General features: G+C 34.1%; 1 protein-coding gene across 2 annotated transcripts in view; it reads right to left on the reverse strand.

Annotated features, from left to right (window-relative positions):
* Window positions 1–2,482: 2,482 nt before the first annotated feature.
* LOC134741654 (hemicentin-2-like) overlaps window positions 2,483–16,984 on the reverse strand; it is a 241,468-nt gene continuing 226,966 nt past the window's right edge. For both annotated transcript variants that reach the window (XM_063674514.1, XM_063674513.1), the window contains 4 exons: window positions 16,748–16,888; window positions 10,403–10,507; window positions 3,843–4,003; window positions 2,483–2,982 (listed from right to left, as the gene is read on the reverse strand). In XM_063674514.1, coding sequence (XP_063530584.1) covers window positions 2,863–2,982; window positions 3,843–4,003; window positions 10,403–10,507; window positions 16,748–16,888 — 527 coding nt within the window. In that variant the 3' untranslated portion in view covers window positions 2,483–2,862. The remainder of the gene's footprint in view (window positions 2,983–3,842; window positions 4,004–10,402; window positions 10,508–16,747; window positions 16,889–16,984) is intronic.

Consider the following 16,984-nt stretch of genomic DNA (forward strand, 5'->3'; position numbering starts at 1 on the left):
ATTTATTATAATAGATTTTCCAAAATTGAGAGTCGTCCTTCGTATTTCATTTGTAAACTACCTAAATGTTTTACCTAAATGTTTTATTATTATTGACTTGAACATAAAATCATTTTAACATTTATTTATTTACACTATGACGAAACTTTATCAGTGATGTTGTATTTAGAAAAATAAAAGAAAAGGGTACCTATTTTTTTGTTAAAGATAATAAAAGTTTGTATTCATTATCTGGTTATGCATTACCTTTACATTTAATAGGATTTATTGTCTTGTTTCATTTTAAAACCCATTTTTAATTAATATTATTAATTTTACGTAACATTTTGTCGCATAAAAACAGTAGGTACGTTTCAAGAATAGCAAAGAAAATAATAGAATAGTAATAAAAATGCAACATGTAACGATAAAAAATCAGTCATACCAACTAATTGAACTTTTATATATTTTTTTAGATTATTGAGCCAAAATATAAAAATTTTGAAGATATGCAATTGATATGAGTGTATTATTATAATTTATTATTATTCTTGTCAAAAATTGATATGGCTATTGAAAAATGGTGGCTTTTGTCTATTAAATCTTTGACCTAACCCTTGAACCCTTTGAACTTGCAGCCCTTCATTAGTCGAGTAATATTCTGCTATAAAATAAATATGGTTGAAATTGTAACTCGAGTGACGAGAGTGAGTTACACACAAAATACAATGTTTTTCATTACATCTGCTGGAAAAAAAAATCGGTCAAATGCGAGTCAAACTTACACTGCTAAGGTTCTGTACTATAAGTACTATAACCCTTTATCACAGTGTTTTTTATCCTTTTTTAAACCGACTCACCTTTGACCGCTTTTTATTTATGAATTGTTATGCATTTTTTTTACCATACTGTCTTTGACGTTGATATGTTATATTATATCGTTATTTTTTTTTGTGGTATTACGGGGACAAGAGAAAAACGTACCGTGAAATATACAATTTACAAGCAGGTGACATGAAAAAGGTTTTTTCTCAAACACGCAATGAAATATTGATATTATGTTCACGAATTGATATACATATATTTGTAAAATGTATACTAAAAATGTAAATTAATTAGTGATAATTTAATATAACTATTTATTATACTGAAAATGACGTGTAAAATACTAAATTTTATTAATAAATATCTGAATCTAGAGGTCTTTAATGAAATTTCATACAAAATTGCAGGCCTAGGCCGGCAAAGTGCTCTTTTTTAATTTCCATTTCACAGATATTTGTGACAGAGGCATTTGTGATTCAGCCATTTAAAAAAACTATAGGCAGTATATTTGCTTTATGGTTCGTAATGACATTCTGCCACTACGCCTACAAAAAAAAAAAAAAAAACGATGTTTGCTATATTTTGCAGTTTTGTTTATAGAAAATCGACATAAACATAATAAATAAGATATTATTAACAAAATTTAATAATTTTAAATTACAAATTTAACTACACAAATAAACATTTAAAATATTTCATCTAAATATTAGCGGTAAAATTGTTTACCCAAACACGCGTAGGATTTTTTAAAATTGCTATGGAGGCAAAGTTGAAGATGTTGCTATACGTCACCCTTAAGGCGTTGAGGGAAGGGATGGGAAAATTCACACACCTCTGGTAGGCCTCCGTGGCTCAGTTGGCAGAAGCGATTGGACCGGTGTTCTAATGGTCGCAGGTTTTAGTCCTGCCGGAGGTGTACATTTTTCCATTTTTCCTTTAATTTAAAAATTTAAAGTTAAAAATGTTTCATTTTGTAATTCGGTTTAGTTGGATTTATTGTGCGTTGTTGATTTTCTTAATTAATGTGAGTTCCGACTAAAATACCGACGAAAAAAATTAAATTAATATTAATTGAAAGCGTAGGAGTTGGATTTTACAACGTAAGCAGAATTAACTGATGCCGCCAAGTCAAAGGCGAAATATATGGTTACTTATGGCAATTTTTTTTTTAAATGCCCATAGTATATATATCAGAAACAGTTTTTGTGGCATATTAAAAAAAAACTAAAAGTAACTATAATATTGTCAACACTGTGGGAATTATGCTCCATGCTTAAGGCAACAATGTGCCTATGTAAAACATATTATAATATCAATATGAAATACTGTAAACTTCGTTATGTGGCGAAAACGAAAGTCATACGGATATAAGGCGAAAAAATCTGATACATAAAAATATTAGTTAGTTATATTTTGTTTACTTTATTGTGTTATTGTGTTTATTGTGTTATACGTGTTAGTTGTATTTTGTTTTATTGTGTTACTTTTAGTTTTTCTAGAAATTAAATTGATTTCGTGGAGTTTTATTTATTTATTTCATTGCATGTTTAAGAAAAGCACGATACATACCTCGGCGTGAAAAGGGGTTGCCGGCCTCATAACTATACGGCCTCACTACGTTCGGCCGTCTATTCTATTCGGCCGGCAACCCCTTACTTCAAGGCCTCTATTTTGTTTTAAAATTATATTTTAAACTAAATGCAACAGCATCAGTATTAAGTTTATATCTACTACGGTTTTGATATTTTTTTAATTATTCACGCTTATTAGTGCGAGCCAAATGCATTGCAGACCAACATCAAGGTCGTATCACAACAATAACAAAACTAGTTAACATTTCAAACTTAGAATCGGCCTCGAGGATAGTCTTCAATGTAACTTCGATTCCTTATGCTTTGCCTAAACGAAACCTGCTTTAGAATAGGTTCAACATAGAATAGAGGTAGGTTTGCCTTTTTCCCCAAAATAATTATAAAACGCTTGTATAAATTCGTGTTCTTTTGTTTATCCATTCGAATTTTCTGAGCGCTCTCTGTCCACTTTGTCAAGTTATACCGACTAGACGCAGCTCTCCCGCGTGTTCGCCAGCAGAGGAGTCCTTGTGGTGACGACCTCTCTCCGTCTTGACAGAGTGCCGCTTGTTACGCTGCGGCGATCGTCTGCTAAGGTCCCAATACTCTGCGACAAAAAAAACACCTATTATGTTCATTTTAACTTACTTTACACTAGCGAATCATATACTTTGTTAACATGGGATTGTTTTTGTTTATCATGCTTTCTTAATAATAATTCTTAAAATTTCTCGTTGAACCATTTTCGAATCACTCCGATTTAACTTTTTGTCAAAAAAGGTGATTTAGTAAAATAAAATGTAATATTTAGGTAACTAATCCTTTCGGCTATAGACATGAAGCGACATTCAAAGGTAAAAAAAATGTTATTGATAATTATGTTACAGGTAGCTTGCAGCGCATCACGCTTTGCTGGCAATGCATTAGTTTAAAGAATTGACATACATTTGTAAAATCAAAATATTCAAATCGGCCGTGTGTGAAGTGGCAAAAATCCAGTGCATGAACCAAGCAGTGGTTCGCAATGTCGATTTCGGGTAAATTCAACAAATTCAATTCAATAAAAAAAATAGAAATTAAAGATGGCGGCTAGTTATTACAATTTCGACTACGGATTTATGTTGCAGGGCCTTTCAGATCCTGAGACACCAATTTTCATCATGATTACAGCAAAAATAAAGAAATTATAGATGGCAGCCATTTTTTACAACCTTCCAGCTGCTGATCCATCACCCCTTGACATGTACTGCTCGTATTAAAACTTAAAAATATAATGCCCTCAACAACACGTTTACCTAATTTCATTTAAATTAGAACAAATTTACTAAACGTATCGGGGAAAAAACTTCGAAATGCCGGGACGTGGCCCTATCCTAGCTAAACTTGCAGTTGAATGTAAGAACTTCGCTTCGCTTGCTCGTTCGACTACACTAAGTTATAAGGTTTTGGTTTGGTTTTCTTTCTTACCTGAACATCTGACGCGGGAGTGTTTGGCGTGTGTGGAGTGTTAGATCGCATGTCCTGGTGGATGCTGTGCGCGCTTCGAGAGGAGCCCACAGGTGGCGACATGACAGCTCCATAGGGCGGAGGCTCGGGTGGCCGTTCCAAATCACGGGCGCAATTGAAATCTGTATACATAAGATAACAATTAAAAAGTAATAAATACATCGTTGCCTTAAACATGGAGTATAATTAACAGGTATTCATTTAATATTTTCGCCGGAACTCATATTAAATAACACAATAAACAACGCACAATAAATCCAATAAATTAGAATTACAGAATGGAAAATGTTCAACTTTACCTCCAAAACGATTAAAAAAAACCTACGCGTGTTTGAGTAGACATTTTTAACGCTAATGTTTAAATGAAATATTTTAAATCTGTATTTGTAGTTAAATTTGCAATTCAATATCATTGGAATTTGTCAATAATGTTTTATTTATATTTTTTTTTTGTAAATTCTATACAAATAAAATTGCAAAATATATCGAATATCGTTTATTGTTTTTTTATTAGGCGTATTGGCAGAATGAGATTATGAACCAAAAAGCAAATAGTGGTTATAGATTTTTTTATGGCTGAATGCCGTGATGCTGTGTCACAAATATATGTCAAATGGAAATTAAAAACGAGCCACTTCCCGGCCTAGGCCTGCAACTTTGTATGAAATTTCATTACAGACCTCTCGCCTAGCCGCGCTTGAGACGCGATACTTCCCAGCCTAATATGAAGAACATAATATCAATATTTCATTGCATATTGTTTGAGAAAATACAGTCACTAGTATGTCATCTGATCCTTATGATATAATAAAATTATTATGTCATGTTTGACTCCTGCGCATTTTCAGACAGGAGCCTCACTAACGGGTCTACCCGAACCTGATTATGTAAATGAACCTGTTCACCGCCTTTCCTTTTGGAAGCAATGCCAGCAAATCCAACATAATTTCTTTAAACAATGGTCTAAACAGTATTTAACTTTGCTACAGAATCGTCCCAAATGGAAGGGTGAACAGCCAAACTTGACGGTAGGTTCATTGGTCTTGTTAAGGTCAGACAATATAGCACCCTTAAGGTGGCCAATGGGTCGAATAGTAGGCGTTTATCCAGGGAGAGACAATAAAGTCCGAGCCCTTGATGTAAAAACGTCAAACGGCTACATAATGTGTACCAGCGTTATGAAAGTATGCCCTCTTCCTATAGAGTAGCAATATGTATTAGATTTAAGTATTTTAGTTACTTTCTCATTTCCATTCGAAATGGTTTTTTTTGGGGGCGGGGCGCTTGGATTCTAATACAAGCAATTAGTTAAGTATTGTAATATTCACCTAAGTAAGACTTAAATTTAGATATAAATAAGATACCTATAAAAAAATAGATAGCTGTAAAAAAATTACAAATGTTTCTTAGTATAAAAATGTAATTACTACAAGCCTTTTGCGCTGGCCGCAGCTTATGTACCATACAAGGCACATAACAATACCTATATGTAGAAATGAAACATTTTGGTTGTATTGTATATGGCAACCCCGCAGCTGCTAACCCAGCTCGGGCCTCTTTCTCGTTTAACATGTAACCTATAAGTACATTGTATTTGAAAGTGCTAGAAATAAAGTATATTCAAACAGTGGTCTTAGTATTATATGTATAGGTAGATAAGTCGTTTATGTAATAGGTAATACCTATCGATGCGACCTATGACCTAGTAACAATTTGGTAAAAACGATAACTTAATAAAAATATTAAGCTCCTGCCCGCGACTTTTTCTGCGTGGGATGATGATTGGTAAAATCAATAATTAGTTAATTAGTTCCTCCTCAGGCCTCAAATTATTTCCATACCAAATTTCATCTAAATCTGTTTAGTGTTTTAAGCGTGAATAGGTTACATACAGAGAGTTACTTTGGAATTTACAATATTAGGGATAAATATACCATCATACACGACACACCATCAACGAATGCACAAAACTGTCTGAACCTTCGAAATGCGCTTTGAAAAACCACCGGACCACAAAACTGGAGATGAGCAGTGCCCAGCGACAAAAGTGTCCAAATAAGAAATTAAAATAATATAGACTATGAGAGGGCACCTAACTGAACACGCCTCACTTACTTATCTCTAGAAAAAAAAACGGCCAAGTGCGAGTCGGACTCGCTCACGAAGGGTTCCGTACCATTATGCAAAACGGCAAAAAATCACGTTTGTTGTATGGGAGCCCCACTTAAATATATATTTTATTCTGTTTTTAGTATTTGTTTTTATAGCGGCAACAGAAATACATCATCTGTCACTATCACGGTTCATGAGATACAGCCTGGTAACATTAAGTTTTAGACTAGAATACTTAGTACTCTTAGTAGTAACACATTTTAGGTCAACATTCACGTTAATAGGTAATGAGATAAAATTAGGAATTTATGAACTACATCACTACATCAGTATTGAATAACTCATCCTAGCTATAAAAGCAACCTCTTAACAAATATTGCGTTTTTGCTTAAAGATAAGTTAGGCCTAGTTCATATAGAATTGGTACGAACTTAAAAATTTATATTTTTTTAAGCAAACGATATAATAAAGTTATGAATGGTGAATTTTAAATAGTATTTAGCTTTCAAATATGTATAAATAAATAAATAAATAAATACCTAAATCTCTGTTATGTAAATAATTACGAGCTGTTTTCATAATGGACCCCATCATATTCTGCACAACACTTTTGTCGACATTCTTGGCGTGTTAATCCCATGTAGATCGCAACGAATTGATATCCTGGACAATTTGACTAGTCATGTTATATTTTTTTGCGAACTTGTCAAGTTTCACGAACATATTTTTCGGGTACATTTTCTCTACTATCGGCCATATAAAACTTCGAACCGAGTAGTTGATTAAAATCGAGTTTTACATACGTCTCGTCGTCCAACAACAAGCAACCTTCGAATTTTGTCAAAACTAGGTCGCACAATAGTCGAGCTCGTGTTTTAGCTTGTTGATTCTATTTAACGATCTTATTTTGAATGTTTAATTGCTCGATAGCAATTAATAGCCACCTCTGAGGCGAATCATCTTTACAGTACTACGACATTCTATGAATTATCGTGATAAATCGTAACCAGGCAGTCCTGGATTTTGTTTGACTGACCTTAGGACTTTTTTTCCAAAATCTTATTACTTACCTCCGATCAGTTTGTATCTTCCTGTTGGCGGATAGAGCCTCCTTGCAACGTTTTATCACCCTACAAACACTAGTTTTTAGCATCTTAAGCGACTTTGCTGTCTTCGTCCCGGACCGATAAGAATTTGTGAGGTATTATTTGTGCACGATCAATCTCTTTTTCTCAATTTCCATGGTCGAAAACTTTAAAATGCATAAAACCCATGCGAGCAAAATTAATATTTTCACCATGAATACTTTGAAGGTGTATGTAAGTTCAATCACCAGAACTGTAATTGTCAATTTTTTTCCCGCCATGAAAAAAAAAAAACAACTAATTATGTGCTAATTCTATATGAACTAGGCTTTACATTACTACTACAGAGGCCGTAAAGTAAGGGGTTGCCGGACAAATAGAATAGAACCGGATAGTTATGAGGCCGACAACCCCTTTTCACGCCGAGGTATGTATAGTGCTTTTCTCAAACATCCAATGAAATAATAATATAAACATGATGATGATTGTTTCATGTCGTAATGTGATAGGTTATTCAGTGCGTGGAGTATCGAGGAGGAACAAAAATTTGATTATTTTGCGCCACGACGCACGGTTTAGGAGATACAGCCCTATAAAGATTTTTTTTTGTTTTTTTTTTCAAATATAAATTAAGGGTCACCTAAAAGGGGAACGAAATAGTATATTGTTTGACTAGGGTATAAAACAATCCATCTTAGGCGAGGTGTGAATATAGCTACCCGAGCCGGAACGGCGAGAGTCGATAGGCACAGCGAGGTTAAAATGGGTTTTATTACCGAATTATACACTCTACTTTTCACTTTGAATAAAAAAACAACAGGTAGGTACTTATTTTATATTTTACGAAATATTAGAAGTACAATTGGTACAATTTTGAATATGTAGAGCTATGTTTTTCCCGGGTAGATTAATTGTATTCTGAGTCAATTGGGGAGGTGAAAGAGTTATTCCGGGCAGATTTATTGAATTCTGATTCGATTCGGGAGTAAATGTAGGCGAAATCAAAAATATGTATACATATTTTTCCTAGGGACTAAAATCCGATTTTGCCCCGGTTTGCAGGTCTAATATGAAGCACTTTTAGAGCATGAGAAGTGAAAATTTTATTATTTTTGCGCTACGACGCATGGTTTAGGAGATACTGTCCTATATTTTTTTTACTAAGACTCCGCTGTCCGTCTGTCTGTCTGTCTATCTGTCTATCTGTCTGTCTGTCCGTCTGTCCGTCTGTCTGTCACGAGGTTGTATCTCATGAATCGTGATAGCTAGACAGTTAAACTTTTCACAGATGATGTATTTATGTTGCCGCTATAACAACAAATACTGAAAACAGAATAAAATAAATATTTAAGTGGGGATTTATTGTCGTTTTTTTGCATAATGGTACGGAACCTTTCGTGCGCGATTCCGACCCGCACTTGGCCGGTTTTTATGTATACTTTTCTAAACCACGTTTGTACATTAGTATTTAAGTACTTAAGCGTACCTATTATGATTATTTTAATTTTTGGATATTTTTCAATGAAATATTTTTAATACAGTTGCTCAAAAAGTGCTACTTTAAGTAGCTGTTTAGCGTGCGGAAAGTTGGTTTTCGCGAACTAGTGCTTTTACTTTTTCAATTTTTTTCAATTTATACTTGTTTCAATTCATAACTACTTATAATTGATGACTGTTAATATTAGTTTACTTTAAACGTCGTAACAAAAACCTACTGTTAATGCAAGAATACGAAAAATATACATTTTTCATATTTTATTAATTATCTCTTCATCATTATAACACGTTTATTTTTTAATATTGATATTGAAAAACCGTTCTTAATAAGTTGCCTGAATGGAACGGAATAGCTATGGAGGGTAGAGGTAGGAATAGCTGCCGAAACGCCTGTCAAAGATTACTGCAAGTATGTTTTAAGATTCCAAAGGCAACATTCGATATTGTTTTTTTAATACAGTTGCTCAAAAAGTGCTACTTTTCGTGGCTGTTTAGCATGCGGAAAGTTGGTTTTCGCAAACTAGTGCTTTTTACTTTTCCAATTTTTTTTTTAATTTTTACTTTCATGACTACTTATTGATGAGTGTTAATATTAGTTTCCTTTAAACGTCGTAATCAACATAAAGACCTACTGTTAATGTAAGAATACGAAAAATATGCATATTTCATATTTTATTACTTACCTTTTCATCATTATAAGTATTATAGCACGTTTATTATTTAATGTTGAAAAACCGTTTTTAATAAGTTGTCTGAATGGAACGGAACGCCTGTCAAAGAAGAGGCGTATTTTCTTACTGCAAGAATGTTTTAAGTTTCCAAAGGCAACATTCGATATTGTTTTTATAAATATACGATACACAAATAATCGTAAATAACGATATTTAGGTAATAATAGTACAATGTTTTAATATTTACAATTGTTTCTGTCTTATAGAACATGCATTTGAAAAAAAAACTTTCATTGAAGTGGGTTCAATAATAATAACTAAATCTATTCTAGTCGAATAAAAGCTAGAAAAATAATGTAATATCAATGTCAATGATGTCAGTGTCACAGAATTAATAATATAAAAGTTTCGAATTCCATTCCTTACTTGTTGCTTTCTTATTTTTTCGCAACTGTATTAAAAAACGTCGTTCGATACACGTGCGGATATGTCATTCTTCATTCGTCCCTCGGTACTCGTGAAGTAATGACATACTTTCCGCACTAGCATCGAAATGTACTATTATTGCTTACTTGTTGTTTTTCTTATTTTTTCGCAACTGTATTAAAAAACTTCGTTTGATACACGTGCGGAAAGTATGTCATTACTTCACGAGTACCGAGATATCTTGCCACGAGCCGTAGGCAAGAAACGTACTATTATATTTATCTTTAAAGCTAAATAACCTAAACTAAAGTACCTACTTCCAAAGGTCCTTATAAAATGTAATTTGGCGATTACCTAGGAAATTATGTAAACCAGAAACATTAAAAAACATACCATGCATATTTTTTATATTTCCGGCATCGTAAGGATTAAAAAAAGGGAATATAACATTTTTGTTTGAAATACATTTAGGCTGTTCCATTGGTTCCACCACTGTTTGTTTTATAGAAGTTCGTTAGATATAGGGTGGGCCAGTGATAAATTCTCTTTTCGTTCTCGACCTCTTACTAAAAGAGAATTTATCACTGGCCCACTCTATATAACAAATATAATAATAATAATGCTTGACGTTTCTGCGCGCATGCTTGCAAATGCCGCCATATTACATATGTAATTTATTTCTATCAAAATATAAAAAACTAGGTTAGAAACGATTCCAATAATCACGTACCTTTCCCTAGGGGTATTACGTCCGGATTTTTGTCATCGGGCTGAATAGGCGTATGGTTGTTGCTCTGAATTGATCCAATGTAAGCCTTCACCGTTTGAATTGGAGCTGAAAAAAAAACAATTAATTATCTTTGCTTTCTCTTGGACTTTAATGGTCTGCTTATTGTACTAAAAAGATGGTCGTATTTAACTCGCGCCCTAAGGATTCGGTACCTTCACACGGTATCATTACACTATTTTTAATGTTTCGTTATTTACTTATTTCGGGTGCGGCAAAGTTCATATAAATTTGCAAATTCCATTATTGAAACTCCGAAAATGTATCTCATACAATTTCACATTCTAATGATCATTATACTCATTGGAAATTCGAATTTATTATATTCATAATGTCATTCTACATAAATATCTCTATTAATAAAATGTATGCATATATTATTATTATTTCTCGACATATTGTTTTTGACCCTCACAGAACCGAAATCCTGCGACCCTCACAGTGAGCGAGCGTAGCGAGCTAACAAGACCTTCCGGGGCAGATCCGACTCGGATAGGTTAGGTTAGAAGACTAAGGCACAGCTTTGCTCCCGCTTTAGTCCTCGAGGTTATTTTTTTTACAACCTAATAAAGAAATTCATACAAATAACATTATAGGCACAGATACTCGTACATTCTCAGTGATAACATTATGATTAAAAAAAAACGGAATAGGTATCGTTATGAATAATGTAGGTAGTGTACAAATAGCTATTAAAAATATATATAAGAAACAATTTTCGGAGAAATATGATTATGACTATACTTTCGACTTCAAACGGGCCCCGAACGGCTTATCCTTTGTCTATTGTTAAGTAAAACGGCGCGTGCCTACCTGTTTAAAAAAATAGTTGGTTCGCTTTAACCGGTTACTGAATTACGACTCTATGGTAATTAGAGTAAGATACAAAATTAACTAATGGAAAAATATAATGCCAGGCTGTGTGTGATCTCTACGGTTATTGAGTGCCGGCGAGTCGAACGCTAAAGAACCAGTTTAAAATGTGTCATCGATAGCGTAACAAAGGCGCGTTATAGAAGAGCACACCTACACTGGTTTTTTGAGCGTTGGACTAGCCTGCGCTCAGGTGCCAATTACAAGACTCTTTTTTGCAGGTAGTGGCACGTTCTTAACAAAAGACAAAGGATTAGCCGTTCGGGGCCCCTTTGAAATCGAAAGACTATACAAAGCGGTATTATTTGAAATATTCGAATAATAAATTGTATATGAGCCAATGTGGACCTTATTTTTCAGGACCCTTTCAGCACGAGAAAAAAAAATCTTAGGTCTTTAAATACATTTGCCTTTTATAATGCGTTTAAGCCATAAAGAAAGAAATAATATACAAAAAAATCCTCCCCCTTAAAAACCTAGTCAAACCAGCACGATCGTATCATTTCGTCAAGATCTCTACAAAATTAAGTAAGTAAATACACTTGATTGCACCACAAAAGAAAAATTCCAAAACAGTTTTAGTTTGTAGTGTAATAAAGGTAGCAACAGGCGGTCTTTCTAGGCGATCTCTTCCAGACAACCTTAGGTTAGCAGGATTTAAAGAACAGAAAACTAAAAAAAAACAGGTAGTGCACGAATAAATTACAGGAACAAGAAGACCACACATACATATACAATTAAATAAATACGTACCAATAGGTACAACCAATTAGTTAAATATATATCAGATACATATATATATATATATTGAAATATCTATGACCCGGGCATTGAGGTGTCACAGAACTGTTGTGAGCAAAGCCACACTTACTATTATAATTTAAATTTAAAAATGCTCAAAAATATGAATTATACCTACGGCTAGATGAGCATGTGAACAGGGTCGAGGTTCAGGCCACTTTGGAGTAGAGACTTCAATCCAGTATTTTAAAAGAGGACGCCCTGGACTGAAGTTTCCAGCAAACGCATGACAGGTTCCAAATGAAAATACAAGATACTTAAAAATATATACTGTATTCACACGATTAGCAAATGTACGAAATTTTTATACAGATTACACTATCCAATTTAAGATAAGCTTAGGGTTCTAGTGTATCTAATACCTGTTACTGGTGACAACCAGCGTTACCAACATAAAATAATAATTAATTTCTTACAGGAGTAGACATGAGCGAGGTTGGAAACCATTAACTAGGTAGATATCGCCTTCTTTACATTAGCATTAACCTACTTTATAAGGTTGGTTAAATATAATAATACTAAGAGGTCATCTCGCTCGGTCACCGGACATCTGGGAGTACGCTGCTACAACGCCTACAACGTCCCCGAATGGTATAAAATTTAAAGTTATAAATAGTACGTTTTAGTACAGGGAGTGGGACCGCTCCCATCAAACCCAACTACTAATGTATGGTACTTAAACGTAACTTGAAACACTATTCTTCCTAGATCTTGTAGTGTCTCCAGGATATGAGCCTAGAACTTGCCACCATGCTCAAGGCTTGTAACGGGATGTGTTACTCCCGCCAAGACTAGAAAGTCTAGAAAGTCCAGAAAGTCCAGAAAGTCCATGAAGTCCAGAAAGTCCAGAAAGTCCAAGAAACCCTGAGAACAAAATTCTCAGTCAAAAACTAATTTATTTCAATTGGGTTTTAATTTTATTTATTTGAAATTCACTTCTCAAGGCAAAATGCTTAACCAAAAGGTGTGTGTATGTGTCTAGTTGTACTTACGGGTTTATTTCCCCGGTTTCTATCGAAGCGCCGGGAACACGTGCTTCTCCCCCTCGGCTCCGATCGGCATTTTCGAGACGGGCAGCTGAAATCGTTTACGACAACGTAATTAGACACTTGTTAAACAAAACTGAATGTTCCCTCGTCCACATCGATAATGATTTCATAAGAATACATACCACATGTACGACGAGATCACAAATATGAATCCCCGATTGCTACAACGGGGGTGGGCGATTAAATCCCTTGTTTTACGATTCACGCTGTAACAAGAATACATTTTATCACTATACGCACTAATCACACAAAAAGAAAAATAACTGACTTTAGATTTCTTCAGACAAGACTACATACCTCCGCCATTTTGGAAGAACGCACCGACCTTCAAAGTCAAGATGCTTCCAATGCACCAATTGAACAGCAAATGGATGGGAAAATTTGGAAAAATGCAAGTGCATTCCGACTGACAGATTTCTGAGTGAACGACATCGAATGACGTATGCCCGCGGAACACACTCGTTCTTACCAAATGAATTTACTAACAAAACCAGAAACTTCAACAATTCCAAACATGGAAATAATTATATATTTAGAAAGCCCAAAAATATGGACAACATTTCCAAATAGAAATTTTACAAATGTAATGATTATGTTACTTTACCAACGAGAGTGGCTTCCATACTCCATCGACCGCCATCTTGAAATACAGATACAAACGTACATGTCACTTGGCATTGCTGCTGTCAAGTCGACAAACTCCAAATGTAGTTTGTTTATATGTTCCCAAATTTTGTGTTTTTGACCAAAACTACTAGTGAAAAGGAAATAGTTCAGTAACAAATATAAGTGCCGTCGGACAAACGGAGTGTCCGGGCTATAATTCTTTGCCAGAACGAGAAATGTGCGCAGGAGTCCAAATGTTGAGTTGTATGATTTAGCTTACCGTTAAGGTAAGTTTTATGTTCGAAATATAGCTAAACGCAAGTGAAAAAGGTTTTTAAATGAATAGTATGGGTCTTAGCCCAGAAGTATTTACCATATAACTAAGATAAATAGATATACATTACTAAGTTTTCGTCACATAAACATCCGACAAATTCTCCTACCAAATATCTACCGACTGAGCGATTAACTCCAATTAAAACACTTGGAGCAGACTGCAGTGTTACAATATATATATAGAAATACATACATACATACGTACATACATAATACATAAAAATATATAATATATACACAGCGGCACACTAAGGAAGAGACAAGTAATTGATTCTTCAGAAGGTTTTAAAGCTATGAAGAGTTTTAGCACACCTAATGTCTAACGGTAGACTGTTCCACAGGCGAACAGCTCAAAACGTAAGTAATGCAGGTGACTCATATTTAAACATTTAAACATAAAGTTTTTCACATGTTTTACACGAAACAAGTCAAATAAGGTGCGTGGTTATTGTTTGATGATGAAACCGATTGAGGTGAGTCTAGAATTAGCTCATAAAAATTTGGATTAATCCTAATACTAATACCTATGCTAATTTCAGCTGAACGGCGTCATTTTGACTGGCCATAGAACAACGCACTTTGGGACATATTTTTTATGAAATTTTTGAGAAAAACAATTATTATTATTATCCCATTTATATGCGCTAGCAACTGATATGTTTGAAGTTGGTGCCACGCCCGATAGTTACAATACCGGTCAATAAAACCCCTAAACAACTAAGTTTGGCTTGGCATCGTCTTGGCAAATATCAGTTACTAGCGCATATTAAAAGGCATTTCATCTTATCCTTAGTCAGGTAGGTACATATGATTCCTTTTTTTTTTCGTTTTTATAAGCATATATTGAATACGAAACGTATCGTATGTACGATAGAAGACCTATGTATGGAGTTACTCATATAAAGGAGAAGTAACGACTATTGCTTTATTAGAAGAGATGTACCTATTTATTAGGTATTTTTTGTTAGATTTGTTATTTCATTTTCTAGTTATTGAATCCAGAAATAAATACGGCAATATTTATTTTGTTACCACGATTGACAAATACATTCTCACACCTCGATGTGTGCCAAAACGTGCTATGTATTATTTAGCAAAATGTAAATTCATTGCAACACTTAGATTTCGTAGGTGTACACGTCGTCTAGTATGGATCGAGTGGATTGACAAGTCAATGTTATAAACTATTAATATACACTAGCGCGGCATAAAATGTATCATATTGCTGTTTTTATGCAGGCATTCATTAGAAAATTCGTGAAAAACTATAAATATTAAATGTTTTATTTGAAACACTCAAAAGCGAATCTTACCAACAATAAAACGTAGCTGGATCGCTTTTTCACCCTCGTTAGCGTCTAGTTTGAAAATTAAATAGAATCATTATTCATTACTCATTATCAACATACACTACTAAGTAATTATTTTAAAAATGTTGATTGAATTGATCTTTTCATACGCTCCTATATTGTAAATTTCATCGAAATTGCTAGAGCCGTTTTTGAGAAATTACCAAAAAAATATGCAAATGTATGTGAAATAATATGATAGATTATTTTCCGCTACTGTACATCAGTTTCCGCATAAAGTAATGGCAATATTTTGCCTAGTATTCCTCTGGCAACAAAATTATACATTTTTCCACACTCACTTTAACGTACGTCAGTCGTTCCCAAGCGGGATAGCTGAAAACTAAATAAAACTGTCGTAAGCATGTGACGAAACATCTGCAATTTCAGTAGAAATGCAGTGGGGCATAAATCACATTTTGTAATGCAGTGAAGGCAGAACAGGTGCTCAAAAATGCCAGCCACGCGACGAATCTGCACCTATTCCCGCTCATGCTCTAAACCGAAGTAATTTAGAATTGCTTGGTTTGATAATCATATTTTTTCATTTCTCATGCTCTGAAAGAGGCTCATTGTTGTTCTAAAAGGTGTGCAGAAAATGATACGTGTCAGCACTAGGGCATTTTACGTTCGAAGTACGATTTTTTTTAATTATTTACGATAAGCAATGAAATTTTGAGTTTAAATGGATTTGTTATACAATTTTCATTCTGATATTTGACTCCCCATTCCATAAATAACGATACTTTTGCCTAAATTGTTTATTGAAATTACCCTCAAGAAATACTGTAAAATTTATACTTAGTCATGTTTTTAAAAAAACACATGCATTTTACTTTCCTCGTATTCGAAATGAAAAGTAGAGTGTTTAACTTGGGTGAAAGGCATCATTTCAGTCTCGGACTACAAAATACCTCGGCAGAAATGAGTGCCTTTCATCCCTTGGTTAATAATCTACTAATTACAGTGGAGTCGGCTTTTATCGATTTTTGTCAGAACATTGGTCGTAGTCAAGATGGTTATCGTATATGGACAAACGCCAATCGAAAAGCAAAAGTATAATAAAGGTGACAGATGCAAGGTGATCATACAGCCGTGAACTATATACATGAGTTAGTGATAACAAGGTCCTACAGCATAATATTATATTTTTGCGGAATAAAACATTCCTACATTCATTTTTTGGCAGCAACGCAAAAGCTAACACATGAATATTTTTTTTTCTTTGTGTTCGCCTTTGTTACTTTGTGAAAAAATTAATATTCATTCCATACCTTCATACTGCATGGGTCGATGATGCCTCCTCCTCGCAAGCAGGGCTATGACGGCGACTACAACCAGAGTCCCCACTGTCCCCGCTACAATTCCTAAAGCCCAACCCGCTTCCATACTGCTGCTGTTTATGGTTTTTGCTTCTGTTGTAGACAAAAATAATCATCAATTTAAACGTTTTAATTATTTCAGTTTACTTTATAGGTTTTATTTCAACAATTTTTTTTTAAAGTAAACCT

This window comes from Cydia strobilella, chromosome 5, assembly GCF_947568885.1.
Source record: "Cydia strobilella chromosome 5, ilCydStro3.1, whole genome shotgun sequence".
In the NCBI taxonomy this organism is placed as follows: domain Eukaryota; kingdom Metazoa; phylum Arthropoda; class Insecta; order Lepidoptera; family Tortricidae; genus Cydia; species Cydia strobilella.